Source organism: Penicillium chrysogenum (assembly GCF_028827035.1).
Source record: "Penicillium chrysogenum strain IBT 35668 chromosome Unknown utg000004l_segment0_segment0, whole genome shotgun sequence".
Classification (NCBI taxonomy): domain Eukaryota; kingdom Fungi; phylum Ascomycota; class Eurotiomycetes; order Eurotiales; family Aspergillaceae; genus Penicillium; species Penicillium chrysogenum.
In genome coordinates this window covers 5,311,169-5,339,060 of record NW_026622752.1, presented here as the reverse complement: position 1 = coordinate 5,339,060, position 27,892 = coordinate 5,311,169, and the positions used below count along the sequence as shown (strand labels likewise).

At 49.1% G+C, this 27,892-nt stretch overlaps 13 protein-coding genes across 13 annotated transcripts; 4 read left to right on the top strand and 9 right to left on the bottom strand.

The window, feature by feature from the left end:
* Positions 1 to 39: 39 nt before the first annotated feature.
* N7489_007958 (NCBP1 family protein) lies at positions 40 to 2,879 on the top strand (the record flags this gene model as incomplete). The annotated part of the gene is made up of 7 exons (XM_056713708.1): positions 40 to 100; positions 165 to 259; positions 345 to 451; positions 508 to 775; positions 831 to 1,726; positions 1,784 to 1,965; positions 2,020 to 2,879. The coding sequence occupies 7 exons, from the start codon at positions 40 to 42 to the stop codon at positions 2,877 to 2,879; spliced, it is 2,469 nt and encodes an 822-aa protein (XP_056567423.1).
* Positions 2,880 to 3,498: 619 nt separating this feature from the next.
* N7489_007957 (C2H2-type zinc finger protein) lies at positions 3,499 to 5,155 on the bottom strand (the record flags this gene model as incomplete). The annotated part of the gene is made up of 4 exons (XM_056713707.1): positions 3,499 to 3,945; positions 4,048 to 4,221; positions 4,295 to 4,348; positions 4,421 to 5,155. 4 exons carry the CDS (start codon positions 5,153 to 5,155, stop codon positions 3,499 to 3,501), a joined length of 1,410 nt encoding a protein of 469 aa, XP_056567422.1.
* A 2,215-nt stretch (positions 5,156 to 7,370) lies between these two features.
* Positions 7,371 to 8,688, bottom strand: rcoA (uncharacterized protein; the record flags this gene model as incomplete). Its single annotated transcript, XM_056713706.1, has 5 exons — positions 7,371 to 7,395; positions 7,463 to 7,538; positions 7,605 to 7,737; positions 7,797 to 8,267; positions 8,341 to 8,688. 5 exons carry the CDS (start codon positions 8,686 to 8,688, stop codon positions 7,371 to 7,373), a joined length of 1,053 nt encoding a protein of 350 aa, XP_056567421.1.
* A 13-nt stretch (positions 8,689 to 8,701) lies between these two features.
* Positions 8,702 to 9,724, bottom strand: N7489_007955 (uncharacterized protein; the record flags this gene model as incomplete). The annotated part of the gene is made up of 4 exons (XM_056713705.1): positions 8,702 to 8,877; positions 8,945 to 9,270; positions 9,341 to 9,422; positions 9,604 to 9,724. 4 exons carry the CDS (start codon positions 9,722 to 9,724, stop codon positions 8,702 to 8,704), a joined length of 705 nt encoding a protein of 234 aa, XP_056567420.1.
* A 1,174-nt stretch (positions 9,725 to 10,898) lies between these two features.
* N7489_007954 (sterol desaturase family protein) lies at positions 10,899 to 12,017 on the top strand (the record flags this gene model as incomplete). Its single annotated transcript, XM_056713704.1, has 2 exons — positions 10,899 to 11,167; positions 11,234 to 12,017. 2 exons carry the CDS (start codon positions 10,899 to 10,901, stop codon positions 12,015 to 12,017), a joined length of 1,053 nt encoding a protein of 350 aa, XP_056567419.1.
* A 696-nt stretch (positions 12,018 to 12,713) lies between these two features.
* On the bottom strand, positions 12,714 to 13,771 carry N7489_007953 (uncharacterized protein; the record flags this gene model as incomplete). Its single annotated transcript, XM_056713703.1, has 2 exons — positions 12,714 to 13,521; positions 13,743 to 13,771. The coding sequence occupies 2 exons, from the start codon at positions 13,769 to 13,771 to the stop codon at positions 12,714 to 12,716; spliced, it is 837 nt and encodes a 278-aa protein (XP_056567418.1).
* A 609-nt stretch (positions 13,772 to 14,380) lies between these two features.
* N7489_007952 (pepsin-like aspartic protease) lies at positions 14,381 to 15,965 on the bottom strand (the record flags this gene model as incomplete). The annotated part of the gene is made up of 3 exons (XM_056713702.1): positions 14,381 to 15,315; positions 15,381 to 15,696; positions 15,789 to 15,965. 3 exons carry the CDS (start codon positions 15,963 to 15,965, stop codon positions 14,381 to 14,383), a joined length of 1,428 nt encoding a protein of 475 aa, XP_056567417.1.
* Positions 15,966 to 16,591: 626 nt separating this feature from the next.
* N7489_007951 (tryptophan--tRNA ligase MSW1) lies at positions 16,592 to 17,979 on the bottom strand (the record flags this gene model as incomplete). The annotated part of the gene is made up of 5 exons (XM_056713701.1): positions 16,592 to 17,040; positions 17,108 to 17,226; positions 17,277 to 17,392; positions 17,450 to 17,530; positions 17,593 to 17,979. The coding sequence occupies 5 exons, from the start codon at positions 17,977 to 17,979 to the stop codon at positions 16,592 to 16,594; spliced, it is 1,152 nt and encodes a 383-aa protein (XP_056567416.1).
* A 446-nt stretch (positions 17,980 to 18,425) lies between these two features.
* N7489_007950 (mitochondrial 37S ribosomal protein uS10m) lies at positions 18,426 to 19,553 on the bottom strand (the record flags this gene model as incomplete). The annotated part of the gene is made up of 5 exons (XM_056713700.1): positions 18,426 to 18,580; positions 18,652 to 19,073; positions 19,142 to 19,186; positions 19,246 to 19,448; positions 19,503 to 19,553. 5 exons carry the CDS (start codon positions 19,551 to 19,553, stop codon positions 18,426 to 18,428), a joined length of 876 nt encoding a protein of 291 aa, XP_056567415.1.
* A 585-nt stretch (positions 19,554 to 20,138) lies between these two features.
* Positions 20,139 to 21,414, top strand: N7489_007949 (purine-nucleoside phosphorylase; the record flags this gene model as incomplete). Its single annotated transcript, XM_056713699.1, has 7 exons — positions 20,139 to 20,340; positions 20,389 to 20,467; positions 20,517 to 20,596; positions 20,661 to 20,725; positions 20,784 to 20,986; positions 21,038 to 21,317; positions 21,370 to 21,414. The coding sequence occupies 7 exons, from the start codon at positions 20,139 to 20,141 to the stop codon at positions 21,412 to 21,414; spliced, it is 954 nt and encodes a 317-aa protein (XP_056567414.1).
* A 160-nt stretch (positions 21,415 to 21,574) lies between these two features.
* N7489_007948 (Fcf2 domain-containing protein) lies at positions 21,575 to 22,512 on the bottom strand (the record flags this gene model as incomplete). The annotated part of the gene is made up of 3 exons (XM_056713698.1): positions 21,575 to 21,949; positions 22,172 to 22,322; positions 22,376 to 22,512. The coding sequence occupies 3 exons, from the start codon at positions 22,510 to 22,512 to the stop codon at positions 21,575 to 21,577; spliced, it is 663 nt and encodes a 220-aa protein (XP_056567413.1).
* An 800-nt stretch (positions 22,513 to 23,312) lies between these two features.
* hapE (CCAAT-binding factor complex subunit HapE) lies at positions 23,313 to 24,464 on the top strand (the record flags this gene model as incomplete). The annotated part of the gene is made up of 5 exons (XM_056713697.1): positions 23,313 to 23,397; positions 23,541 to 23,554; positions 23,653 to 23,709; positions 23,770 to 24,405; positions 24,462 to 24,464. The coding sequence occupies 5 exons, from the start codon at positions 23,313 to 23,315 to the stop codon at positions 24,462 to 24,464; spliced, it is 795 nt and encodes a 264-aa protein (XP_056567412.1).
* A 555-nt stretch (positions 24,465 to 25,019) lies between these two features.
* On the bottom strand, positions 25,020 to 27,793 carry N7489_007946 (Rab GTPase-binding exocyst subunit SEC15; the record flags this gene model as incomplete). The annotated part of the gene is made up of 9 exons (XM_056713696.1): positions 25,020 to 25,098; positions 25,157 to 25,407; positions 25,466 to 25,915; positions 25,969 to 26,104; positions 26,165 to 26,274; positions 26,326 to 26,427; positions 26,484 to 26,615; positions 26,696 to 27,688; positions 27,746 to 27,793. The coding sequence occupies 9 exons, from the start codon at positions 27,791 to 27,793 to the stop codon at positions 25,020 to 25,022; spliced, it is 2,301 nt and encodes a 766-aa protein (XP_056567411.1).
* Positions 27,794 to 27,892: the final 99 nt, after the last annotated feature.

Sequence of the window (27,892 nt, the reverse complement as noted above, 5' to 3'; positions counted from 1 at the left end):
TGGTAATACACTGGCTCATTGAGTTGATTCCAGAACATAATGGCCGAAAACGACCGTCGAAACCAAGGCTACAGGGGTGGGCGCAAACGCCGCTACAGAGGTGAGAGACATGGATCTGACAAGCTTCCCGATCAATACGCTAACTTGGCTTGTGATTCTCACAGATGATGACGACTTTGATCGCCGCCCACAAAGGCGTAGATATGAGGAGCCATTGTTCGCCCAGGTCCGACGGCAGTTGTTGACCATCGCGGAATCGGTACGGGCCTTGTTTTTTTTTTCCGCCGCGCGCATTGTGCTCTGCGAACAGTTGATATGAACTAACACTTGTGTCTCATAAATAGGCTGCTCGCAGAGCAGAAGATGACGTCCAGGGTATTGCGAAGACTGTCGCAGATAACTACGAGGACGAGGAGATCCGCGGCGACTTTGTCAACATCGCCCTTGATCTGTACGTGTCGGTGTGCTCAATTCATTATGGAATGTTACTAATTTGGGTATTTGCAGCGTTCTCGAACAACCCATGAAAATTCCTTTCATCGCCGGCACGGTCCTGGTCGCACATAGTCTCAAGCCCGAGCTTGGATCGGAGGTTTTGAGCAAGGCAGCCGAGGCCTTGCAGAAGTATATTGATATTGGCGCATGGCGTGAAGTCAAGCTTCTTATTCGCTTCCTGGGTATTCTCCAGCCGGTCTACGAGGGTGACGGTATCTTCCCTCTTTTGGAAGAGCTGTTCGCTCGTGCAGTCGATCTCCAGACTGCCTCTTCGGAAGATGTAAGTTGGATTAATTGACTTGTAATGATGAGCGTCGTCTAACAGCCTTTTTCAGCTCCTTGGCCTTGAATTGGTGAAGATTATCCAGTTCACCATCCCTTATGTCATGCTATCCCCCGCCACTGGCTTCGAGGCCCAGGCTTCCGCGCTTCTAGAGAAGACCGATATTATTGCATCTACGCCGCACGCCCTCGTCGATTTGGTGAACACATTCAGCCCCGAGGAGAACCAGGAGGCAGCTGGTCAAAGTGTTATCAGCTTGATGCAAACTCAACTCCAAAGGGAGGCCAATCAGGGCTGGGAGCTTAAGTGCCTCCCTCGTCCTTGGAAAGACGTCCGTGATGCCGAGACGGATGAGCCCAAGTCTTTCGAATCGGTGACCAAGGTCCCTTTCCTCACAGTCACTGTGCCTAACCCTGTACTAAACGGCGCGCGTCCTCTCTTCCCGGAGGTCTACCTTTCGGTGTATGCCAACCAAGAAGTAGACACCGTTCCTTCAACCACAGACATCTCCTCTTCGCTTATTCGGGATGCGTTGGTTGATACTATTAACCTCCTTGACTTCAACCGTGTTGCTACAGCCAAGTTCCTGATCGATATCGACTGCTATTTCACCACTACCACATTCGTGAAGCGTGCCACGCCTTTCGACCGAATGCGCGAGCTCGCAGGGGAGGTGCAGCCGTGGAAGCCCGAGGATGTGGCAGTGGACGCCGTGTTCTCGCAGTTATTCCAGTTGCCAGCATCGGAGCACAAACTCGTCTACTATCACTCTGTCCTCACCGAGTGCTGCAAGATTGCCCCCGCCGCAATTGCACCAAGTTTGGGCCGTGCAATCCGATTCTTGTATAACAGCCTGGAGACAATGGATTTGGAGCTTAGCAACCGTTTCCTGGACTGGTTCGCTCACCACTTGAGCAACTTCGGGTTTACATGGAAATGGAGCGAGTGGTACGTTGAAAATGCCAGCTTCCACATGTTGTAATCGGTTATCTAACAATGTCACAGGGTCGACGATCTTGATCTGCCCGCCATTGATCCAAGAATGGCGTTCATTCAAGGTGCTTTGGACAAGGAGATTCGATTGAGTTTCGCCCAGCGCATTAAGGGAACCCTCCCTGATCCATACCCCAAGTTGATCACAGCAGCCAAAGAGAAGGATACTCCGGAGTTTAAATATTCCTCTGAAAGTAAGTTCACTTGATGGTTCAATGGCAGATAAAGTTACTAACTTGAGTTTCCAGTGGCACCTTACTCTAAACAAGGACAAGAACTCATGCAGCTTATTCGGAAGAAGGCTAGCGACGAAGAAATTCAGTCCGTCATCACAGCCATCGAAGATCAGGCGAAGAGCCAGGGTGTCGAGGACCCTAAAATCCCCTCGACAGATGCGTTCGTAACCTCACTCTGTTTCGTCGGATCCAAATCGCTCTCTCACGTCCTGTCATGCATCGAACGGAGCAAAGATCGCCTCCTGGCAATCGGCACGGAATCTCAGCGTGCCCGCTGCCAAATCATCACCTCTGTTATGGAATACTGGGTCGATCAGCCCGGTATTGCCATCAACATCATCGACAAGCTGCTTAACTACACCATCCTCACCCCACTTTCCGTCCTTGAATGGGCCCTCTCCGAATCCGTCGCGGCAGGAACCATCCTCTCAAAGCCTCATATCTTCGAGATGATCTCTGCCACCGTCGGCAAGGTCACTAACCGCATGCGCCAGATCGTCGCCGCCCGCGCCCAGCCCGGCCTCTATGAGCCCCAGCTTAGCGTCATCGACGAGACCCTCGTTCGTGAGCGCACAGATATGCAATCCCTTTTCAAGTACATCGAGGACTCTATCGTCTCCATCGCTGCTGGAAGCAACGACCAACAGATGGAGCGCGGCGATGGCAGCGGCACTCTGCCCGAGGACGCCATCATCCGCCAATGGGGCCGTCGCTGGCTCCGCGTGTTCCGGAGAAAGGCTGCCGTCGAGGAATCCTTCATCTCTGACGCCCTAGCTAACGCTACTCCGCTCGGCACCCAGGCCCCGCCTGTTTCTGGGCGGGAGGGTGCTACGGATGGAGATTTGGATATTGCCGATGCCGATGCGCCATAGAGCTGTCACATATATTGATGCCATCTCGATCAGGTCTCAGGTTTTGCATGCTGCGTTCTCGCATTTGATCTCTTTGAACTGTTTCATTAAATGACTTATGTCCCGGAGAGCCTTTTTTTTCCCTATCTTCTCTTTATTGTACTTTAACGCCGGGTCTTCGATTAAGGCCGACAGGAATATGAAAATCCCTCTCCGATTATTCCACGTAAAGCTTCCTCAACTCCTTCCAAGATGCCCAGTAAGTTATCTGCGCCTTTTCCACCTACGTAGCTCAGTTGTACAGAACTAAAAATAAAAGAAACGTTCCCCAAGACCTGTTGATTCAACCGTACAATCCTAGCACGGGGATATCCCAAGTCCAAAATACATACGAAAAGTCCTCGTGAATCATGTACATCTTCATAAACCCTAAAGGAAAAGAGAAACAGAAAAAGTGTGAGAAAAAAAGACATCCAACTACAAGTTGGGTCCCTTTCGTGGCCCAGAAAATGAATTAACAATGGGAATCGCAGGGAAATCAGCAAGACATAAGACCGTGGATATCAAAAAGGGGCCTGTAGATGAATACAAAGCGATATAGAAAGAAGAAGGGGGAAAAAAGTCCCGAGATCAAACCAAATCAAGGACCATGAACATGGCCGTGACCGTGCCCATGCCCATGCCCATGCCCATGTCCGTGGATATGAGCCCTGCGATCAATATAATAAGTCTCCCCGTCATCACCATCACTGCTTGAAGCATTATAAACGGAGAAGCCATCCTCGAAACTCCCACGGCGCATCTCCATCTGCATCTGCATCTTCGAAACGCCCTCTTCGGACTCAACAGACTGTATTCGATCCATGGAGTCACAGCTACTCTGCGCACCAGATCGTTTCGTCGTCGAGATCCGCCGGTCCTTGCCACGGCCCTTGATGCCCTTGTTGCTGTTTTTGTATAGCCCAGCGAAATATATCCATAGCTCGCGGTCTGCCGCGTTCATGTTCATCGGTCCATTCTCGCCCATTTGCGAGAAGCGGATGGTTAGATTGTGGAGTGTCGCTGCGTGGAATTTGTTTTGGTGGGACTATTTTTGGGTAAAGGGTTGGTTAGCTTGGGTGGGTTTAAACGATGGTGTATGGAAGTGCTGATGTTGTCATAGTCGAGGGGTGGAGGACAAGGGACTGACCTTGAGGTTACCTAACTGGGTGAACTGCTTGCCACATTCATCTAAACGGCAGTCAAACCGTTTAGATTGATCATGGGTGAGCTTGTGAGCGCGGACATTGCCTCGCTGAGCGAATCGCTTGTGGCAGATTTCACATTGGAAGGGCTTTTCGCCCGTGTGTCGGCGCTGATGGGTCTAGGTTTTAGGACGCATGTTAGTGTCTGCCTCGTGCGTCATAACCGCATGGCGCGGCTGGTGATGTGCTTACCTTGAGGTTGCCTTGCTGCGAGAAGCGTTGCCCGCATGAGGGCTCCTTGCATATCTGCCACACCCAGAATGATTAGTTGCTGATCCTAACACTGGATTTCCAGTATGGAGTAATGGGTGTACTCACGAATGGCTTGTCGCCAGTGTGCGCCCTGATGTGGATGTCCAGGTGTGTTTTCTGCGCGAAGCTTTTGCCGCAGCCAGGCAGACTGCAGTTGTACTTGCGCTTCTTGCCTGATCGCGATAGTTGGCCTTCGTTGGCATGGTAGCAGCGCGGTGGCGTGGGCGAAGCAGCCTGGTACACGGGATAGGCCTGTGGGGCCGGTGTTGCCAGATTTTGGAGTGGTGGCAGCGATTGCTGGATCGGGGACGAAGCATGCTTGGCCTGGATTGCCTTCATCAGGACATCCACATTGGTGGAGAAGGCGACGTCAGCCGGGGTTTGCTTCGTCTCATTCGATGCGACTGGTGAACTGTGACCTCCAGTCGAGAGCTGCCCTCGTGCACCATGGTCGGGAGTAGACTTTACTGTCTGGCTGATGGCATTCTTCGCTGGGCGGATCTCTGGAAGAGACTGCAATGGTTGTTCCGTTGTGAGGCGCAGTGGTTGCGGCTGTATCGGGTGCTGACTAGGGACAAAGTATTGCTGATAGGGAGTCGAGTGTGCATGTGTGTTACCCACGGAGTGACCAAAGCTGTAAGGCAAGCTACTTTGGGTCTGGTAAGGCAGTGGGTATGATGCTGTTTGATGTGGATAGAAGGGAAAGTTCTGGCTCAGGTTAGAGTCCATCGGGCGTCTGTGTGCAAACGCACCCACGGCATGACCGGGGAACTCGTAAGAGACGGGCTCTGCGGTCTCCATCTTTGTGTTGGAGGTGTTCCTCTCAGTATCTTTTCAGGAAGGCAAGGATACCTTCTCCCTCCGAATCTCCCACGGGACACCAATGTATCCCAATGTATACCTGTCCTCGGGATGTGCTGGAGGTTTTTCTTCCCTGTTGGTCTTCGACTATGTTCTGAAACCCAATCCCCGGTGTTATTTGGGTTCTGGCTGGCACCAAGTTGCTTTTCAAAAAGAATCAAGGATAGAGAAAATAGACAAATCGGCCGGCCAAAGCGCAATCGGTCTATAGATCTGGATCTATATGTATATATATGAGATGGAGGGGAAAGGAAATAGCAAATATATGCAGGTCATGCTATGAAGAGCGAGGAATGTAATGATTGACAACTAGCGATGATCTTCCGCATCAACCGTGGCGCCTCCCGATCTAGATATACCAGGGCCCCAATGCAATGGCGGGGGCGACAGGGGGGGAGTCAGCCGGTGAAAAGATAGTTGAAAAGCCCCATTTCACCTGTATGACGTTTAGTAACAAAATAATAATAATAATAATAGGCAAAAAAAAGGGGGAGGGGGGAAGAAAAGCAGTTCAACAGAGATACATGCAATATACTCCGTACTAATAATGTATAAGTGTTTGATTCGACGATCTCCGTGGGCCGGGGGATCCTGGATGATTGAGGCGACCTGACTCCACCGAGAAAATAAATAAAAATGCAAATCCAAAGGGGACGAACTGGAGTTCCTGGGGGCTCCTGGAGCTCGGAGAGCCCTGGCGGGCCCTGGCCCTGAAGGACCTGGAGCATACAGGTGCATTGCATGGTCCATGAGGTGCATTGCTTTGGACGCATCAATTTCCTGTACCACGAGGAATATTAATTCTCATTAGTCGTAATGTATTTCGACACATTCGGTGTGAAATGTGTGTCAGTCACACGGGGAAGAATATACTCGCAGCCGCGACTGGCGAGCCTTTCGAACTTCCCTTCTTCCCCCATACTTTCCTGTACTCTGTATACTTTTGTATACTGATATTGCTGAAGAGTCTGACATCTGTCAGACTCATCTTCAAAAAAAAAAGAAGAAAAAAAAAGAAAGGAAACACGCTCATCGTGCTGTGCATCTCCCCTCGAGGAGAACGGGCCGGGCCTTCAAATCGCGGAATTCCCAAGTGGGCCGTGATCGACCTGCAGTCGACATGTAGATTATTCAGTCGATCTCGGAGTCAGCAATCGCTCAATGGCCAGCTAGGCCGTAATTACGAGTACTAGGATGCGCCATCCCGATAGTCGCCAATAGCGTCCGATCTCAGCCCATCGAATATCCCAGTTAGCCGCCCAAGGCCCGAGAAAATTCAGTCGGGTGATCTGAATCTCCTTTTGGGGAACCAATCAAATAGTCTCTCTGACATTCACTGCGATCTGTCTCTCTTTTCTCTTTTTGGATAAGTGGGAATCGATTTTGGCCCCAATGGGAGGCAATACGGGCTTTGCTTTGGTCTCCATGGACTCCGTACTCCGTACTGCCCCCCTCCAACACCCCCCTAAACTGCACCAAATGGCTTGGCTCATGGGTGATGTCGATCTTGGCCACTCATGGCCTTAGCCTCCATGGGGACGATCCGAGAAGTGACAGCCATGGACATCTGACACGAGTAAACCCTGCACGTCCTGCGTCGAGATGAGGTATCGGGACTCGAGAATGGTTCCTGCAGGGATGCGACTAGTCTTCACGAACTACTTCCTGAATGGGCGAAGGCAGACTATGCATAGGTCGCGTTAAGCCTAGATCGGTAGGTGCTTTGATGAGATTTGGATCAGCATGTCTCCGTCGGGGATTGGAGGTGTATATTACCCAGCTCTCCACAAAGTACATATGTATTCAATTCAAAGTATTCCGAGTACGGAGTACGGAGTACTTGGAATATTCGAAAAGTCGGAGGCTCTGTAGTGATTCAGACGGACAGGGATGTTGTTGTTGGGGAGATTCAGCTCGTTCCAGAATGGCCCCCGACCTTACGTCTACTCCGCTACATACACACATACACATAACTACATATACACACACATATCTAGACGTAGAGATCAAATTTTGGAATTGAAGAAAAGGGAATTCAAGTATACACTAAAGTGTATAAGGTAAAAAATAAATAGAAACAAATTCTGCATAAATAAAACCCATAACCAAAGGCGAAAAAAAAAAACATCATAATGCGCCCAAAGGATCAACCCTTTCATCGTCCAGTGTACGCCGAGTATCTAGAAAGAAAAAAAAAAAAAGTCAGCTTATGATCTGAAACACAGTCATGAAAAAAGAAAAACTCACCTCCAGATTCGTGCACGCATGTCTCCACTGCCGGTCGCGAACAGGTTGCCAGTAGGACTGGGTGCAACCGAGATGACTATTCCGAGTTAGAAGAGTTAGAAGAGTTAGATGACAATGCAAGGAATGAAAGAATGAAACTCACCAGAGTTCTTGTGGCCTTGAAGCATCATCTGGGCATTTCCAGTCACCGGGTCCCAGAACTGAACACCACGGTCCTTGGAACCACTCATCACCCAGGCACCGTCGGGTGTCAGGCACACGCTGAGAACAAAGTCCTATATCGTAGTCAAAATAGTCAGCTTTTGCCTCTGTCAAAGGTAATCTCAGATCTAACCTTGTGGCCCTCGAATGTGCGAATACACTTGCCGCCCTTGATGGCACTGTGAGGGTGAATGCCCCGGGGAACGGTAAGCTCCCAGAGCTTGATAGTTTTGTCGAGACTGCCACTGACAAGGTCACGGCCATTGGGCGCGAACGCGACCGAGTAGACACTGTCCTTGTGGCCATCGGGGTTCTCCAGGCGCTCGACCAGGTATCCAGTTGTAGTGTCCCAAACACGGACACTCTTGTCCAACGAACCGGCAGCCACGTAACGGCCATCCGGAGACATGGCCACAGTAGTGACGCCATCCTCAATGCTAAGAGTGTAGACAAGCTTGCCATCGAGAATATCCCAGAGACGAACAGTCTTATCTCCACTGCCAGAGGCGATGAATCGACCGTTGCCAGCAAAGTCCAAAGAGTAGATGTCCTGCTCGTGTCCACTGAAGATATGCTTGATGGTACGCTGGTTGATGTCCCAAACCTAGAGCCAATCATATTTGAGTCAGCGATCTTCCCACGTGCTGCTGGTTCCAGATAGATCCTCAAAAACTTACCCGGATCTGCTTATCCTCAGCACCAGTCGCAAGATATTTACCATCTGGACTGAAGCAAACACTGCGAATGTACAGGTCGCCGTCCTTATCAACGTTCTCATCCTGAAGAGTGGCCACATTCTGACCGGTGGTCACGTCGAAGATTTGAGCCGAGCGGTTGCAGCCCGTAGCCAGGTACTTGCCATCACGGCTGAAGCGCACACAGCAAACGACACTATCGTGATTCAAATGATGCACCAGCTCCACGTCAAGGACACGCTGGACTTCGGGGTTGAACACGGCGTACCAATCGGAGCCCTCGCGCTTCTGCGACGGAGGCAAATCATCGGGGTTCCAGTTTGCCAGCATGTTTCCCGGACGTTCAGCTGTGCGGCCGAGAGGGGGGTTGGGAGGAGTCGGGCGAGGAATCTGGGGGGGATGCGCGAGGATCCGGGTAGGCGATGTGCGTTTGCTGGGGAGTACCGGGGCCTGGGGGAACGCGGCCACGGCCCTTGCCGGGACCAGGGGATGCAGTGGGAGGCGGAGGAGGGCCATAGCCTGAGGGGATGAACGATCCAACGGGTCAGCGGACTGGGCGACGATTTTCATAAACACAACGACATACCGTTCACAGCAGCGCCAGCCGGATATCCTCCAAAGGAGCTCTGCTGGGGTTGCGGCGCGCCAGGCTGAGCGACCGAAGCAGGCTGTTGAAGGGGATGCTGGGGAGGCTGCTGATCCTGGGGGAGGGAAGGTGCAAGGCCGGGGCCACTACCTGGTGGGTTGGTCATGATACCGCCAAACAGATTGCTGGGGCCGTGGCCCAAGGCAGGTGGGGGAGCCTGGGCAGGAGCTGTATGAGCCGCAGCGGGTCCGCCGATGTGGGAAGGGATGGTTTGCACGCCACGCGACTCAAGTTCGTGTCGCAGCATTCGAATTTCAGCTTCGTAGCTAAAAGAAAGAAAGAGAAGACGCGACGTCAGTAAGGGTCGAAATTTTGAGAGAAGGTAAAGGGACGAACTCTTGCTTGATCTTGATCTGCGCCTGTTCCAGTTGATACACCTTTTGACGGATCATCTCCATCTCCTGGAGTTGACCGGTCACTGCATGATCTGTCAGTTAGATAACATTTCAGCGAATGTCGGAACCCATGGAGCTGCAGTCATTGGGAAAATGAACTGGCAGCTGCTTGTATGAAATGATTGGACAAAGGGAAGCTCAAGGCGCAAATGCCCTGAGCATAAGAGGAGGGCAACGATATGTTGAAAGGGACAGGTGACATACACTGATGCTCGAATTCGCCGGTGTTTCGCGACTGGCTCTCAAACTCCTGGCGCAGTTGATCCAGCAACTCCGTCAGACGGGAGTTGGGAGCGGGCACCATCCCACGATGAGCGTTGTACATGATGGGATAATTTTTTTATTTTCCCCCTTGGTTTTCACAAGTCACAGGACAGAAACGATATTCGGATGACAGGTCTAGGTCAGCGAATAGGATCGCAACCAAGGTTTCGACCTGGACTCAATGATCTTGACCACTGAGGCTTCAATGCTTGGTGGATAGCACCACGCAGCTAGCCACAGCGATAGTGGGCGATACAATATAAGCTGGGAGATGAAAATGGGGGTGTAGCGGTAAGAGGGGTGGAAGAGGCTGGCAGATGACACTTTAAAGCGGGAAGGTTTGAGTTTGGGGGGGGGGCGGCAGTGGTTAACGCGTGAAGCGAGGGTGATAGGCGAGAAGCGCAGCGGGTCTTAGCGTATACTCTTTTTAACATTCTAACTAGTTACATATAATACTTCCTATATTACTATATAACAAAGCAAAATGTTTCAAAGTAGAAGACAAAAAATAATGAATATCTATCTGAAACTAAATCTGGGATTTTGTCCAAAGTACATTTGTACAGGGTTAAATGCGTATACGCATCATTATACATCCATGTTCCAGATCGTGAGGTTCGCATGAAATTGGTAATATTCCAACCTTGGAAGGTTGCAATGAAGATTACGGAATACCAGGGAATACTTGGATCTACACCCGCAAGTGCGGGCAGTGGAGGTACCTCTGAGTACGGGAAGCTGAAGTGGAACTGGCCCGTGCAGAACCAACTGAGTACTACTGTTACAGTACATTACATCCCTTGTGTACCTTTGTCATAATATTGCCTAATATATAAGGCCACTAAAATAGCCACAAACCAGGCATTAAGGCATCAACTGTGGCAAACCAGGGGATCTTTTTTAAGGTTTCCCTTTTTTTTTTTCTTAGTACAACATCGACTATGTGAAGTGACAAAAAAAAAAGAAGTGAGAAACGTAGGAAGTAATATAATAATGTACTTTTATATACTATAGAAATTGTCCACTCATAAGATAACTATATACTACATGGTAATTCCACATCAGACCATCCCCCTGGATCAATTGGCTTATTAAGAAAAGGTGGCATCGCAACGGCTGTGGCGGTTCCGCGCTGGTGTGACTTTTGTTATTCGCCGGGAATCTCCTTTTCTTGTTCCTTCAAGTACTTCCCATTCTTCCCTTTCTCCTCCCCCACCCTATCTGTGCCCTCAATCATGGATATCGTTCTGGAACTATGGGACACCTTTATTGGTGATCGCCTCTATTCGACACTCCTCCCCGCCTCGCTTTCTTCGTCTGTCTCCCTGCCGGCCTTCGTCAATGCGGCCGCAAACACTTCAATGGCCCTTTTTGGTCCGGAACCTTTTGTCTATGAGCAGGCTACCAAGCTGATCTACCTGGAGCCCTCAAAATATGCGTATCTGAGTGCTTGGCCCAGGAACAATATCTACCGTCAATTTACAAGCTTTTTCCTGATTACTTGGTAATGCGCCCATTCCTTCAAATCGTCACTTTTTTCACGTCAGCGCAACAACTAATACTCAATTAGGCTATTTGGTCTGCTCGTCTACTTCTTGGTTGCCTCGCTTTCATACGTCTTTGTTTGGGACAAGACAACCTACAAGCACCCAAAATTCCTCAAGAACCAGATTGGTCTGGAGATCAGACAGGCCATGGCCGCAATGCCTCCAATGTCCCTGTTGACTGCTCCTTTCTTCGTTCTTGAGGTCCGCGGATACGCCAAACTCTACGACACTACCGCCGAAGAGCCCTTCCCGTTCTACAGCTTCCTCCAGATCCCCTTCTTCATCTGCTTTACCGATTTCTTCATCTACTGGATCCACCGTGGCCTGCACCACCCCCGCGTCTACAAGACCCTGCACAAGCCTCACCACAAGTGGATCATGCCGAGCCCTTATGCCTCGCACGCCTTCCACCCGCTCGATGGCTGGTCCCAGAGTGTCCCATACCACGTCTTCCCCTTCATCTTCCCCCTGCAGAAGGTCGCCTACGTCTTCCTTTTCGGCTTCATCAACCTCTGGACCGTCTTCATTCATGACGGCGAGTACGTCGCCAACAGCCCCATCGTGAACGGTGCTGCCTGTCACACCATGCACCACTTGTACTTCAACTACAACTACGGACAGTTTACCACTCTATGGGACCGTCTGGGTGGTAGCTACCGCAAGCCAAACGAGGAGCTGTTCCGCAGAGAGACGAAGATGGGCGACCAGGAGTGGAAGCGACAGGCCAAGGAGATGGAATCGATCCTCAAGGATGTCGAGGGCGAAGACGATCGCAGCTACTCCTCCGACAAGAAGAAGAACCTTTGAAACGACGGCACCATATTCTTCACGACTTCATAATGCTTACTTGGTTCTCAACTACAGGGATCAATCAAGGCCCATTACACGCTCCGCAATAGAGGGGCTGTATATATCTTCGCTTCTCTGGCTTTTGTTTTGGGTTTGGACCTTTGCATCTTCCTGTTTCCCATGCCATTTTTATGCTAATTCAAGTACACTAATTTGCCTTGTGCATCCCCTATCTGTTTTAATACCCCCAAAACTGGCTGGCCTGTGGCCTGCTGGTGGTTGGGTGGTCTCTCCCATTCTGTATATAATGTTCTTTTTTTTTTCTTCCCTTGTCCATGGGCGATACAAATGCACCTGGTTATGTCTCTGTATATCTTTTCTTTTTCTGTATGTTGGCAAGTGCAGGTGGTAATTTTAAGGCCAAAAATGGAAGCATACACGTATGTATGATACTTTTGAATCTATGAAACAAGAAATGCCAAACTAGTTCGAAGTCAAGAGATTGAAATTAATAAGAATCTATAATCTATATCTACATTTTGTTTCCATCGAATGCAGCCTGAATTCAGGGACTCCTTGGAAAGGAAGGTCGGCTGGAACCTGACAGACCAGACCACCTGGCGTCTGCGAGGCGGAGACTATTAACACTGCCACCTGTGGAAGCCTTCTGGTGATGGCTTCTCTCCGCTGGTGGAACGAGAATGACTGCGCTCGCTACTGGAGAGCCTGTATGATAACACATCGCGACCCATCAGTTGCATGAAACCCATTCTCAGCCAAATCCCGCTCTCGACTCGGCCAGACCTCCGCGCTGAATTGCCCGGATTCGGTGGAAGCAAGTCTATTATGAAGAGCAACCACTCGACTAGCCTGGTGAGAATCCCCACACTCCAGCACCGTGAGCTTGGCCCTCAACTTGAATGCTAGGGTGAGAATGCGGTGGTAGAAGATATCCTCGGGCATGCAGTCTTCCACCCCAGAGCCCGAGTGTGGAGGCACAAGCGCCAGCTTGGGCTCAAAGCGCCGTACACTGCGCGCAGTGGTGCCGTTGCGGAACTCTGTTTGGGATATGTAGGGCGGATTGGAGATTAATAGATCACATCCACTTTCTTGGACTGGTGGCGAGGTATCGGATGCTCCGAAATTGGGGGGTTGGATTTGGAGTATTGACTCAATGGACGGTACTGAATTGTTACAGCCATATCTGAGAACATCGGCGCAATGGAAATGGATGTCTGTGCCTGCGCTGGATGCCAACTGGCCTATTTGCAGGTTATGCTTGAGGTTCTCCTGGGCTAGGCCTAAGGCTGTAGGACTGATGTCCACTGCTACTATCTCCAACTTCTGGAAATGAGGAGCAAGCAATGCATGCAGAAGAAGTGATATGCAACCTGTGCCGGTGCAAAGGTCGATGACGCGCAAGGGTCTCGCTTGGTTGGGAGACTCGGACTTGTCATTACAGCCCCTGGCCATTTGACGGACTAATTTGGCCGCTTGGTACGTATATGATTCAGTTTCTGGCCTGTAACGGCTTGTCAGCAAGAGATACAGCTTTTTTAAGAAAAAAATCCGAGAGGCAGACCTTGGGATCAGAACGCCTCTTCGGCAAAGAATTTCCAAGTGGCCGAAAGGTTGATCCCCAAGGATATATTGGAGGGGATATCCTCGAGATCGCATTTGACACATCGATCTTAATCGGCTTCTCCATCCTGTCTTTGATGAAAGAGACTGGCTGTCGCGAACTGCCCGCTCGCGTAGCCACCGAAGTTCATTGCGAGCCGAATCTATTGTGCGACATTCTTTGAGGAGTATAGGCAGAAGGTGATTTTCCCGTTGGGCTTTTATAATGACAGAAAAGGGGATTCGGGGCATCATGGGAATTCGAGTGGTCGTCGAGGAACGTTGGTGCCAAGAGATTCCACCCGTTGATGCCAAGAGAGAGAGATATATATATATATACAAATCATATGTTGTATAGAAAGAATATTGAGATCTAATGGATTGGATCTACAAACTCAATATTGGCAAAAATAATCATCTAATATGTACATATAAGGCCGGAAGCAGATTGTAGTGTCCTCGGGCATGGACTCACCCTGTGGGCTATAGCCCTGGATGCTTAGACCGTCATGATCAGTCCAGGGAGAAGTGCGAAAGCAGCAATAGGAATACATATGTACAGTCTCCACCTATACACTACTATATTTGGATCAAAGTACTCAATGATCAGGGGCTGTCCATTTCATAACACATAAAAACTAAATAACTGATATGGAAAAGAATTCTAGGGATAGCCTTCCCCGACTCCAAATACACCACAGTATGCAAGACATATACATAGAAAGGAAAAAAAATAAAAGGTATGTGATCACCCAGAGATCTTAAAGAGCCAGAAGAGCTCCTACACCGGCAAGGCCAACAGCCATGTGTCTTGGCATAGCGGTCGCCTTAGGAATGGCCATATTCACAGTGGCCGAGCCAGAGAGGTCGGAGCCTCCATGCGGACCTCCAATGCGAGCAGCGGTGCCACCAACTGGTGCGGTAGTCACTGGGTTCGAGACTGCGGTCGCACCGGGGACGGAATCAGTACCAGTCCCGATCTCCAAGATATCGTTCTCGGTGCTGTTGAAGTTGGTGCTGGCGAGGGAAATCTCATTATTCTCGAGATCGTATACCACGTACGCACTGCGAAGGAACGTATCTCCCAGGACTGCTGTGCTGGTTCCCGCGGGGACAATACCGAAAATGCAGGCTCGCTTGCCGTTCCGGAAATAGAGATCGCCGACATCGATAATCATCTCGTCGATGCCCACGTTGATCGTCGGGGATGAGAACGTGTAACTGAGGGTGATGCTTTGCTCGGCCATGCTGCATTCAACATAGCCAATGCCACTGTCCGACTCGTAAGAGACCCCGAGATCATCGTAGATTTCCTGAACAAGGGCGTCCGGAAGGTACGTAAGAGAGCTTCCCGAGTCCAGTAACACCCCCGCGGGAATGGAACTCGAAGAATATGTATTTTGACCGGAAGAAGTGGTCAGAGAGACCTCGGTGAGCGCAATAATGAACTCCGAGTACCGTCCGCCGACCTTTTGGATGGGGACGGTTTGCAGGGCGCCGTGGTATTTCTTAGTGTTGACTCCACCGAACAAGATCGAGCCGGTGTTCGCATCCAGGTCGTTCAGCCAGAGACTGTAGGCATTTGATTTGATCACTCCTTTGTTGACCATTGCCTGGGGTAGGTTGGCATAAGCCGATTCTCCATTTCTGCCAACCTGAACTTCATTCGCGGTATATCCTATACCCAGTACACCCTCTGTTCACAAGCCTTCATGTCAGCCCTGTGGCAATTGGGCGTTATATCGGACACAAACCACTCACCAGGAGAGCCAGATGAAAACCCAATACCAAATTGGAAGTCTTTAATAGTTGTGCCTCCGATGGTAAGAGTGTCGGTAACGTAGTCTCCGGCAGCGCCGGATCCATCGGCATAGCTGATATTGAAGTCCGAGCTCACAAATGAATATGAAGAGGAAGAGCTCGAATCGTAAGTACCGGAAGCGCAGGTGTTTTCGCTGGATTCACAGAGAGTAGAATTGGGCGTGTTGCACCACAAATCACTACTTCCAGTGTCGAGAACCAGACGTACTTTCTGCTCGGGGGTACCTAAAGTGACATTACAGAAGTATAAAGTTTCCTAGGCAGAAACATTAGTATCAAAGTTCCGTACGATTATTATATACCTACCTAGGTAGGCAGGTAGGTAGGTATATATCGATTATCATGTACCTCATTGTCCAATGGCTGCCTGACGGTCGAACGTTTCCTTCTTCGGTCTCTAGTGATAGGATCAAGAACATCCTTTCGTTGAATATCCATTTGCACCACAGCGGGGTTATCTCTTCGATGAAGGGCCAGACCCCAGGCTGGCACCAAGCCGACCAATAGGATCCATGCATGCTTCATGATAGCGTCCTCCCCGAATTCGGCCTGGAAGTGAGAGATCGGCTGCTTTTCCTCTGGAACTGCCAAAGAGAGAATGTCCGAAGGGAGGGGCTTTGGATGTGTGAGTTGGAGAAAGGAAAGGCAAACGAAGATGGGGGAAAAGAGAAATGATATCTTTTCGTGTCAATGGTCTACTCGGCTCCCACCGGATTCAATATTATACCTAGAGATGTAATTATATTTTTTATATAATTTTAGAATGAACGGCTATGGCGGAAGCCTCCAAGTGCTGTCGTCACCAAGCATAAACTGTACAGCCATACAACGGATGCAACTGTAAACCGCCTTTTATAACACATACAGATGTAGTTGGACGAAAATACTTGAATTCAAATGATTCACACTGATCTACGGTGTACAATATAACATAAAATCAAGAAGGAATTCTTATACTCCGTAAATCCTTAGCATACGTACGCGATATACGTAGTGGAGGTGATGACGCGGTTGACTCCACGTCAGCTTGGCTATTTTGGGGACATTCAATTCTCTCGATGTTGTATGTAAGTGGTATGTGGTATAACTAGTTGTATAATTATTGTACATTCTATCATACAAATCACTCTATTGTACAAATAATCTGCCGTTCACAGACCCATCGCATCCCGGATTTGCTGCATGGTCGCCCGACTGTTCGCCCGAGCTGTTTCGGCTCCCTCCTCAGCCACTGACTCCAGGTACCCAGTCTTATCCTCCATAATCATAATATACCGATCCCGGGTCTCCTGCAAATGATAGGCGATCCGGTCTGCAACATGTTCCTTGAGTGATCGGAGACTTGCACTGTGGAAGTCAGCCACAATATCCTCGCATGATGCACCTTCAAGGTGGCTTAGAATCTCGATGAGATTGGACACCCCAGGCCGACAGATCGGGTCGTAGGTGATGCCTGCTTCCGAGTCTGTCAGGGCTACTTTGACTTTCTTGCGGATCTCGGCCGGCGAGTCGGTAAGAATGATCCGGGATTTCTCATCGGCATGCGATTTGGACATCTTTGAGGTGGGTTCCTTGAGGGACATCACTCGCTTAGCAGGGGCTGGTCCAGTTAGTGTTTGGTCTGTTTGGTCTGTTCCTTCTGTTCCTTCAAGCAACGGGTATCTTACATATCAAGGCCTCCGGGATGGGGAAGATGGGCCCGTAGAGGTGGTTGAAGCTGTTCGCGGTATATCTGGAAAACTCCAGGTGCTGTCTTTGGTCTTCTCCAACCGGGACATGCGTAGCTCTTGTGGATCATTAGTAATGAACGACCCAATGTAGACGAGGGACATATACCGGTGCACAAGGATATCAGCAGCTTGTAGTACTGGGTAGGAGAAAAGACCAAGTCGCAGCTGTGCCCGTGCCGTCGAATCATCCAGCGAGGTGTCTTCTGGCAGCTGTAGCTTACTCTGGAGGGTGTCAATAGAATGTCTTCTTGTATATAAAGTAGTATAAATGCCACCCACCTTCCACTGCGTCATCCGCGACAGATACCCCATGGAAGCCACCGTGCTGAGAATCCACATCAACTCCGCATGTGCTGGCACCTGATTGATGTCAATATAAAGTCTCTTATTGTGCTTGATAGCCAACAGCTATAAGAACCTACATCGGACTGGTAGAATATTGTAGAGCGCTTAGGATCCAGGCCCACAGCAAGCAATGTTGCAAAGGCCTCTTTCCTCCATCTCTTCAATTGGGCTGGGTCTTGCGGTACTGTCAATGCATGTAGATCAACAATAGAGAAAAATAGCTTGGTTCCTTCGGCTGCATCTTGCTGGAGCTTCACCCATTGATGTAAAGCTCCCAGATAATTGCCCAAGTGAGGTACACCAGTTGGCTGAATCCCAGAGAATATAATGGGCTCGTGTGCTGGTGCCGCGGAGTTTGAGCTATTCCATCGATGGCATCTCCTTGGAAGAAGGGACAGCCCGCTTGGACGGATATGGGGGTGTTTCGCACGCAATGATCTCAGCAATGTAGATTCATAACGCATCGCGTTGGCAGACATCTCCAGCAAACATTAATCGGTGCGAGAATGGTAGATTTTCAGTGCCAATCACTTTCGTACTTGCCCTAGACCCCCATGACCCCGGAAAAATGCGAAACGCGAAACGCATCACGTGATCGATATCGTGGCCTAGAATTGTACGGGGCAATTGCCGACAACATCGAACCTACGATGGGCGTATTCGCATAATTGGCATATTTCGCATATCAGAGTACTCCGTAGTAGCAGGCCTATTAGGTACCCAGGGGCAAGTAACAACCTTTCAGGATCTATAAGCTTCCTTTCATATGGGCTTAAATGAGAATAGTAAAACAGTAAAATACATATAGCCTAGGTCAAAAAAAGGCTTTTGAATAAACAGCGCCTGCAGCAAAGACACCAAGTCCGGATGTTCACGGGTATACAAGTTCAGCAGTACGTCACCATTCCATCTATAGACGCTTGCGCTCTGCGAATCGCTCACTGTTCAAAGTATCGAATATCGTGCCCGGGGCCGAGTTGTCCTTCCGCTGACCGAATCGCGCGAGTTCTGGGCGAAGAGCTTCTTCCACCTCAGCAACAGAAGCGTCCATAGCCTTACCAGCATCTGGAATAGAAACGATGGTTAGTGGCCTGATCATTGAAGACGCCAAAAGAGAGAGAAAGTGTAACCCATACCGAGACTGTCATGTTCCCAGACGTTTGCCTTCATGCCGACTCCATAGAATGCGTGCTTCCGGAGGAATGCAAGCCATGCTTGCACCGCTTGTGGGTTTCCATCCTTGATCTGAACCAGTCGACGGAGAGTGATTCGTTCGAAGTTCTCCTGGCTCTTCTTGTGCACGAAGTTGCTTCGCGGTACGGTCCAGCGTTCAACGATGCGGGGCAGAGGCACAGGCCCAGACACAGGAAGGTTGAGGTAGTAAGCAGCACGGATGGCAAAGTCCGCGAAGAACTCTACATTACGGACGCTGTATGATCGCAATTGAAGGTCGCAGACTGGGAGGCCATACTCTGCCTTCCTCCGCAAAGGCCGTAGGTATATGGCTTGCACGCTTCGTGGAAGTCGGCTGTCCTCAAAAGCTCCTAACCGTTCAGACCTAACTAAATTGTGAGCAGTGATCTTTGATACACTTTTGGCATTGAGCCAATTGCCTTCGGGACTGACCATTCTTTCACGCTAGGCTCAGTAACTTGCTCAGCCTCCGTCGATCTGAATTGTCTCAATTAGCGACAAACCCAAATCACACTAGCTTTGGAGAGTTATCTTACGCTACTGGAGCAGTTGATGCAGGGGCGGTAGCGGGGGTAGCGGTGGGGGTCGCGATGGGTGTGGCAGAAGTAGGGGCCACAGTGGCAGCTTCTGCAGGTGTAACCGGTGTAGGGGTAGGTGTTGGGTCTTGAACGGGTGTCTTCTCTTGCTCCGGCGGAGTGGGCTGGGTTGGGGATGATAGAGAGCGGAATGGGACAGGCGCCTACCAAGGAGCTGTTAGCGTGGGAATTGTGAATTAAACAAAATGAAAACATACCCAAAGACGCTTGCTCACTCCAATTAAGGAGCGCGATGTGTATGAGAACATTGCTAATCGTGATTTTGAGGAAGATCCGTTGTTGTTGGCGGATGGTTTTTTTCGGAGAGCGAGTCCAGGGCGGTGAGTGGTGAGACTTGGATATAGAAACTACAGTGCTACAGTGAGATATCACTACCTACGTATTGTAGGGATTATACTATTAAACTATTATATATGAATATATGAATATATGAACTGCATGGGTAGACTACCTACATAGATGCAGGTACCTAGGTAGTTCCTAGTATTGATGATTTGATCCAAATTATCTTAAAAACAGGTTGCAACCAATTCCCTATGTTACCGTATAGATATGTTCCCTCGGACCTGATTAGCTCCCTTACTCCAGGCTTTTAGGTGGAATATTCTGTTCACTGAATTCATTAGACATGATTATTCTTCAACATCTTCAATACTTCTATGAATCGGATCATTTGCACCCCCGCCAAATTAGCCTGGGCAATGGAACCATGTGACTCCGCACTTGGAAACGTCTTTTTTTTTTTTTTTTCTTCTTTTTTTCCCTTTACTCATCCTATTTTTCACTTTGTATATATTCTCCTTCTTTAAGTGTATACATCGAATTCTGCAAAAATGACAAAGATAGACTTGTCCTCGTTCGAGCGAGCTAACGAAGCGGTTTCTTATCTCAGAACCAAGTTGCCAGAGATCCTGCAACAGCCTCAAGTTGCAATCGTATGTGGCTCAGGACTAGGAGGGCTTGCAGATACTATTAAACCCGAGTCACGGATTGAATTTGACTATGCATCCATCCCTCACTTCCCTCGCTCAACAGGTTGGTCATCTTTTTCAGACTCAGGGAAGAGATTCTAACATTCCACAGTCGTTGGTCATGCTGGAAAGCTGGTTTTTGGTCTTCTCGGCCAGAAAATCCCTGCGGTGTTGATGGTTGGCCGTGCCCAGTCAGCTTATGCCCTCATTCTGCCTGTAACATAGCTGACCTTGGACTAGTTACTACGAGGGGCATTCGATCGATCAGGTGGCATTCCCAATTCGAGTGTTCAAGCAGTTGCAAGTGAATACAGTTGTCTGTACGTTCTACATGATCATTCTGGAGATTGATGTTACAGAATGGCGAGAACTAATGGTTTGTAGTGACCAATGCGGCCGGAGGTTTGAATTCTGAGTATGATGTGGGGGATATCGTTCTATTGAATGATGTAAGAAAAAACACCCATCAAAAGCTATCGAGCCGAGATATTCTAACATGGGTTACAGCATCTCTTCCTCGCAGGTCTGGCAGGAACTCATCCATTGAGAGGAGCCAATGAGGACGAATTTGGAGTGCGATTCCCACCCCTATCTGACGCCTATGACCTTGACCTCCGCCGTCATGCGCATCAGTCATGGAAGAAAATCATATCACCAGAAAGCAAGAGAAAGTTGCACGAGGGTGTATATGCATTTTGCGGAGGCCCTACGTAAGTCACCTCGACACTATCCCTTTTGGATCCGATTCTGACAGAATCAAGTTACGAGACGAGAGCCGAAAGCCGGATGCTTCGAATGCTTGGTGCCGATGTGGTTGGAATGTCCACAGTACCGGAGATTGTCACCGCCAGACATTGTGGCCTGCGAGTGCTTGCCTTCAGTTTGGTCACTAACAGGGCCGTATTGTCTCCTGTGCCTCGCGGAGATGACGATTTGCTCCAGAATAAAGCAGCAGGAGAACTGAGCGCTCTCCTAGAAGAGGGCATGGCAGGACACGAGGAGGTTCTTGAAGCTGGCCGCGCCGCAGCCATTGACATGCAGGTAAGATCGCTAAATCAATCCTTGGAAGACGATGAAATTGACATCGATCCAGAAACTGGTTGTCGAAACCATTGTGGATGTCTTTGATCGAGTTTAAGACTGGGCTTGACACAGACGAGTTCCTATGAACTCAGATCGTGACAATCTGGGTCCAGCGTATTAGGATCCCAGCAGAGGTCATTTCGTTGAGGTGTCGACCTTGGTCAACAAAGTGTTGCCATTCATGGCATAGTTTGACAAAAGTAGATACCGAAATTTCACTTGTTCTTCCGGGTTCTCTTTGCCTGCAGGTCCTTGTAAAAGGACTTCTTTCCGCTTGTTTTGCTGGCTTGGATGTCCCTATATTTAGACTGGAAGCGTTTGGTGCCACGCTCGAGTGCCAATGTCTCCTCGACGAAGTTCTTCTTACGGTCCTTCTTGGTGATGCGATTGCTGAAGAACTCGGTAGGCCCTTCGATGACGGTTCCAACCTGGGAATATTCTGGCGGTTTGGCCTTGCCATTTTCCTTCTTGTAGTGACGCTTGGGGTCAAGCACAGAACGCATCCGGATGAGCTGCAGATCTCTCTTAAGCTCTGTGGTCATTTCTGTTTTCGGGAGGTTGAACCACTCAGGTCCAGCAGTAGGCTTGTCCTATCAAAGGTGAGGATTGTTAGCAATTGCCCACAAATATCGCACCGAGAAAAGATAGTAATTGTGATGAATGCTCAGAGTAACTATGAATAAAAAGGCTCTCACTGGTGCAGCACAGCCCAAGACGGACTGGTTACGCCGCATCAAGCGCTTCGCGTTGGGAATATTTTCCTCATAGCAAAAAGAAGGGAAAGACGGCAAGGAGTTGATTGGATGACTCACGGTATTTACTTTCTTGATCCCAGCCACGCGAAGAGAGTTAGCCAACTCCTTCTGCTTTTGATCGACGATCTTTGCAGCATCGACAGTAGCAACATCATCTCCCTGACGAATGTATGCTTCCAGCGAGGACCCAGGTGACAATTTCGGGATCCTAAAAAGGATTAGCCTAGATCCTAGGTTATTGATCTTAAAAGGGTTCCATACCTAAGAGATGCCAAATCATCATTCTGGGTGGTTAGCGCATTGGGACCCTTCAGTCGAGCCTCTGCTTCAAGAAGCAACTGCTGAATCTGATCATCAGTCAGGTTTTCCTGAACACCCACACATGTTGAGTCAGCCATCCCTGGTGAATAGGGAGGGTAGCAAAAGCTCAAGAGGTTTTAAGGTGGGTGGACAGGAATTTATAATTTTTCTTAGCTTGCTTGCTGCTCTGCCCCGGGACCGGAGAAATGTTTATGAGAAATTTCTGCTTCGTGCGAGAGTGGAGTAGGGTCATGTGATGGTAAATACTTTTGCAGACAGTAGCTGGTACAAAGTTACCTACTGAATTTTGCCTGTAAGCTAGGTACTAGTACTTGTATAAGAAGTACTGCCTGAATTGGTACAGCTCCTGTATTGAAAGTCGAAGACCCCCAAGGAATTCACCTATCAGAGGCACATATATGTATTTCTCTCCATTGCCAGGTTCTAATATACAAATGCACATTTACTTTCATTGCAATAGAGTAATTCAATGCTTCACAATCTTTCCTACTATCTTAAATTAGTCCTAATTATATGCAAAGGAGAAACCCATCTTACCATTTTAGCTATAAACCCTTTATCACATACATTGTATACATACATAAGGTATTATACATATTGAGCTCGGAGGAGGGGGAACCCCGGAACGTCAGACAGCTGAACACTTCTAGCTTGGCACCCAACGCGCCTTGACTTAGGAACACCAAGCTTCACATAGTCTCTGACTGTGAACCTCATCCGATTATCACTTTTATATCGCATCCCTCCGTTCTTTGTTCTTTGGTCCTCCACCCCTCACCTTCTCACACCGGGTCGCGTCGCATCCTCCTGGTTCCTCCGCAGCACGATCTGCCCGACACACCCCAAGAGGCCCATATTGCTCAAACCTAAAGCGAGCATGGAGCAATCCCCTCAAGGCTCTGCGCAGCAGGGCAGGCAGCAACCGCAGCCGATTTATGATGTTAGAAATGGAGGTCATTATGGTAAGTTCCAAGTTTATCATTGCGCCAAACTTACGCGCCAAAACCATGCACCGGGGTCCGTCAAAGGGCTACTCTGCTGGCTCAGTTGCTCTCAGCTACGTGATTGATTTGAACTGGAGGCTAACAACAGTCGTTATTTATAGGTGCTAGCGCAGCGGTATGTCCATCGCGGTGAGCCACGCGGGCCTTACCTTTACTCTATGATGATCGCGTGAAATGTCTCGAATAGCAGCTAATCAACGTCCGGTAAAATAGCTCTCAGCGCAAGGTTACGCACCAGTTGCTGAGCTGTACACTGGTACCTGGGCCAATGTAAGCAAGCTCCTGGAGATGACCGGACAATTATCAAGCTCTGATACTCACCAGAGATAGGTAAACCAAGGCCTCCAAGGAACTGCGCGTGATATCCTGACTACATACTGGCAACATGTCATCAACCATTTGGAGTCAGACAACCATGACTACAAGATTCACCAGTTGCCATTGGCCCGTATCAAGAAGGTGATGAAGGCGGACCCAGAAGTCAAGATGATCTCTGCCGAGGCGCCCATCTTGTTTGCTAAAGGTTGTGATATTTTCATCACGGAGCTGACTATGCGTGCCTGGATTCACGCCGAGGACAATAAGCGTCGTACCCTGCAGCGATCTGATATTGCTGCCGCTCTGTCCAAATCAGACATGTTTGACTTCCTGATTGATATAGTTCCCCGCGAAGAGGCAACCTCTCATGCCAAGCGGTCGAGTCAGGCTGCCGGTACCGCACCAGGGCCCTCAGCTGCCCCCGGTCAGCTGCCCCCTGCTCCGCATGGAGTTCAACCGCACCAGCACATGGGCCCTGCCGACTACGCCTCCCTTGGCCAGCACAGTATGCCTCAAGACCAGGAGTATCGCCCGCAACCTGCCATGTACCCCGGAGCCGTTCAGTCAGACCCAACTGCAGCGTATGGTCAACCTCAGTCCCAAATGTTCGAGGGGATGTACGCCTACCCACATCTCCCTCCCCAGCAGGTATGTAGTTGTCATATGTCTCATCTTCAACAGACAAGCTAATTTCGATCGTCAAGTGAACATATTATCAGCACTATGGTCTAGCCCGTCACTTTAATTTAGTTCATGCGCGTTCCAAGGCGAATTTTGGTCCTTTTTTTTCTTCTTTTTAAACCCCCTTTTTTTGTCTCTTACTGCTCTTATTTGATTATTCTATCGTTTTGTTTCCCGCGCAAGGCAGTGTCAATACTGTAGAGCAGCTCCCGATCTCTCTGATCTTTTCGGGACTCTTTTATGTGCGGAACGAGGGTTGATCCTGGCTAGAAAAAGAGGAAACCACATGTGGCATTGTGAAAGACGTGTGTGATTTACTTTGTTGGTCATTAGCAGTATCATATGCATTCCTACATCTCGTGCAATGAATCAAAGCCACATCTCTTGCTTGGGGTAAATCGAAGTTACACTCTAAGAGGCAAGAGACATCACCAGACAGTCCAAAATTGTTTCCTATGGCCTTCTTACCACTTCGAGATATGGTGGGTGTGCTTTTAGCTGTATTTCTGTACTTACGCCCCAACGGGCCGAGATACTTCATTGTAGTAAACCATTGCATTACACAGAACACACTCATAGATTTATCCAGACTTCTTGAAGCGTGATGAAAGAGTCGCAAATTTATCCACCTTGGGGGGAGCTTGGACACTGCGTGTAAGCCTGTTCATATAACTAGTTAGTAGGCACTTCACGGTAAGATATAGATTCCAAACCGTACTTTTCAAGCAAAATGGGCCCTTGCATGGCATCAACGCGTCCATATTTCTTGTTCCTCGTGGAAATGTCATAAAACTCGTCTGCGCTGTCCGCCTGCATCAACTGCACCGTTTGCTGTAACTCATCGAGGTTCTCACGAAGAATTGGGACATTTAAGCTGTCCACGAATTCGGCAAGATATTCAACATCTTTCGCTAATGCTGACACTCCGTTGGGGTTGATTTTCTTCACATCTGGGGATAATGGTTGTGCCTGAATGGTCGGTCAGTAAGTCTCTGTTACAGCTGATTGGAGTCCATAGAAAACCCACCAGAATCATATTAGCTGCATGACTAAGGGCATCAAAGTAGATGAGCTCCTTGATTTCTGTGGGCAGACCCAACAATGTGGAGTTCATGATGTTGGACAAGAATCGAGTCAAGGTCTGCATGTAATTGCTCGGCTCTGCGGGAGGTGTAGGGGACATCCACTCGTACTCTGCTGTTTCGATGAGGTCATCAATTTTGGAATTGACTACCTCGAAGATACGCTTTTCGGCTGCCTTCTTGTTGCTTTTGAACTTTTCAGTGGCCCTCAACACGATCGAAGTGCCGGTGGAGTTTTGTGATCGGGCTGCTGCCAATAAGAGTTCCAGCTCGCGGCAAGCTAGCTCGAAGTGTTCCAGGTTAATAAGAATCTGAACGATCTGGCCTAGATATTGAGAGGAAAGACGCTCCACTAAAGTGTCACAGACTTTTTGTGAAAGGAGATCATCCAGATCCTGCTGGGTTAGTTGTCGAGCCATGGGTGTTCAGTGTGTTGATTTGAACTCACATTCTTCAGTGTCTCATCGATCACATTTGTATTTGCGAAACCATCATTTGCGAAGAAATAGAACTGGTTCAGGAAATTCCGAATATCAATGCAACACAGCGGGTACATCCGGGAAAAAGGTAATATGCATGGGAATCTACAGTGATCGGTTAGGTCTGAATAAGGACCAATCTGTCCAGGCCGATTCAGAACTCACACTTGTTCCTCGCGAGGTTGTTCGGGGCTGTACCAGCTAACGTTGAGGACCTTGTCATGCTCCTCTTGGGTCTGTATGGGCATGGGCATATAATCATCCGTTGATACAATCTGGCAGTGTCAGCTTTTGAAATAGATAGGGTGTAGGGGAAACAGCCTTACCTCCTGGAAATCGTCACTGAATCTCTTCTTCAGAAGCTCGGCGTATTTGCCAAAGAGTGTTAATAAAAAGTCATCAAAGACACGCACGGGGAAGTTCCACGTCTATTATATGGATATCAGCTATTTGGGCCCAAGATAATAGAGCTGGGTCTACCCACATTCATTGTCTGCATGAATAGAGCAATCAGATTCTTGATGTTGAGAATGCTTTCAGCGTTGTCGACTTCATGAAGTGCTTTCGATATCAACACTACGGCCGCCTGACACATCGAGTCCCACAGCTCGTCAATCTATTCGGAGGCATGGGTCAGATCATTACCACAAGGCCCCCCGTTGAAGAGGGGCTAAAGAGGAGGATATGGTTTCTTACATCGACGGACGACCTGAGATCGGGGGCTCTTTTCATTGTGGCCCGTTCAACAATGGCGAATCCAGCCATCTCTTCCAAGAGATTGTGCAAACTAGAACCATCTTCATCAACAAGGGTGATAGAAGACGGAAGCAAGAGCTCTTTTTGTCTTCGACGGGTGGTCGCGTACTCAATTCGGAATTTATCCATATGTCCCAAAGATTGATGGATATGCAAGCACTCGAACAGCGGTGTGAAGTCGACTTGAAGATCTTCATTCTGGAGCAGGTCATACTCTTCATCTTCATCAGACACCAGCTCGATCGCGGAGTTCAAATTGAAATGGTCTAGGTAAGGGATTTTCTCGGCTCTTTGTTTTTGTCTGGTTTTCCGCTGGTCTGTGTGGAAGAGCGCAATTTCCCCAAGGTATTGAGACATTTCCCGGATACGATAAAGCCAGGTGTTGAGGTCTGACATCACTGCTTCCGCGATAGCTCTCTGCGTCGCGGGAACTGAGCGTTGTATCATGACTGCAATCTTGTATTGCGTCACCCCCTTTAGATGGACGTTCTGCAATTCCTCCAGCGCCCGCAGCGCGGCGTAGTGGTTCTTCTTTGCCAAGAGGTCATGGACTTGGTTGGCTAGACGCAACACCTCCATGCAATCCTGAATAGCGCGACTGGTCTCGTCAATGTTCTGTCGGTGGCCACGCGATTCCACCAACGCTTTCTTCTGCTCGGCTAGGCGCTCGGTACTGGTCTGAATCGATTGATTCAGATCAAGGATCTCTGCTGTCAAGCGCACTGTCCCCTCTCGAATCCGAAGCAGTGAATTCACAGATGAAACGAATTCCTGGTGGTTTGAATTGCATATGCTTTCGATCTCGGACTCTTTGTCGCCCGCGAACCGGGATAACGACTGCAGGAGTTGTGGAGTGCGGTTTCCAACGCTGTAATCTCTGATAGAGGGGATGAGCTGATCCAGATAGTCCGTATCCGACGGTGAGATGATAATCTATGGAGAAGAAGTCAGTCCCGTTTTAAGTACCTTGTCCAACGTTTATTGGCTTACTTGGTTCAAGACATGTGGCTCATTGAGAATTGGAGCCATGGGTGGCATAATGGCTCAGCTTCATAGCCAGAGAGAGAGTCCAATAGTCTGAATACTTGACTACAAGCTCGATAGGTAGGTAGTTGACGTCCACAGGCGGTCAGATGT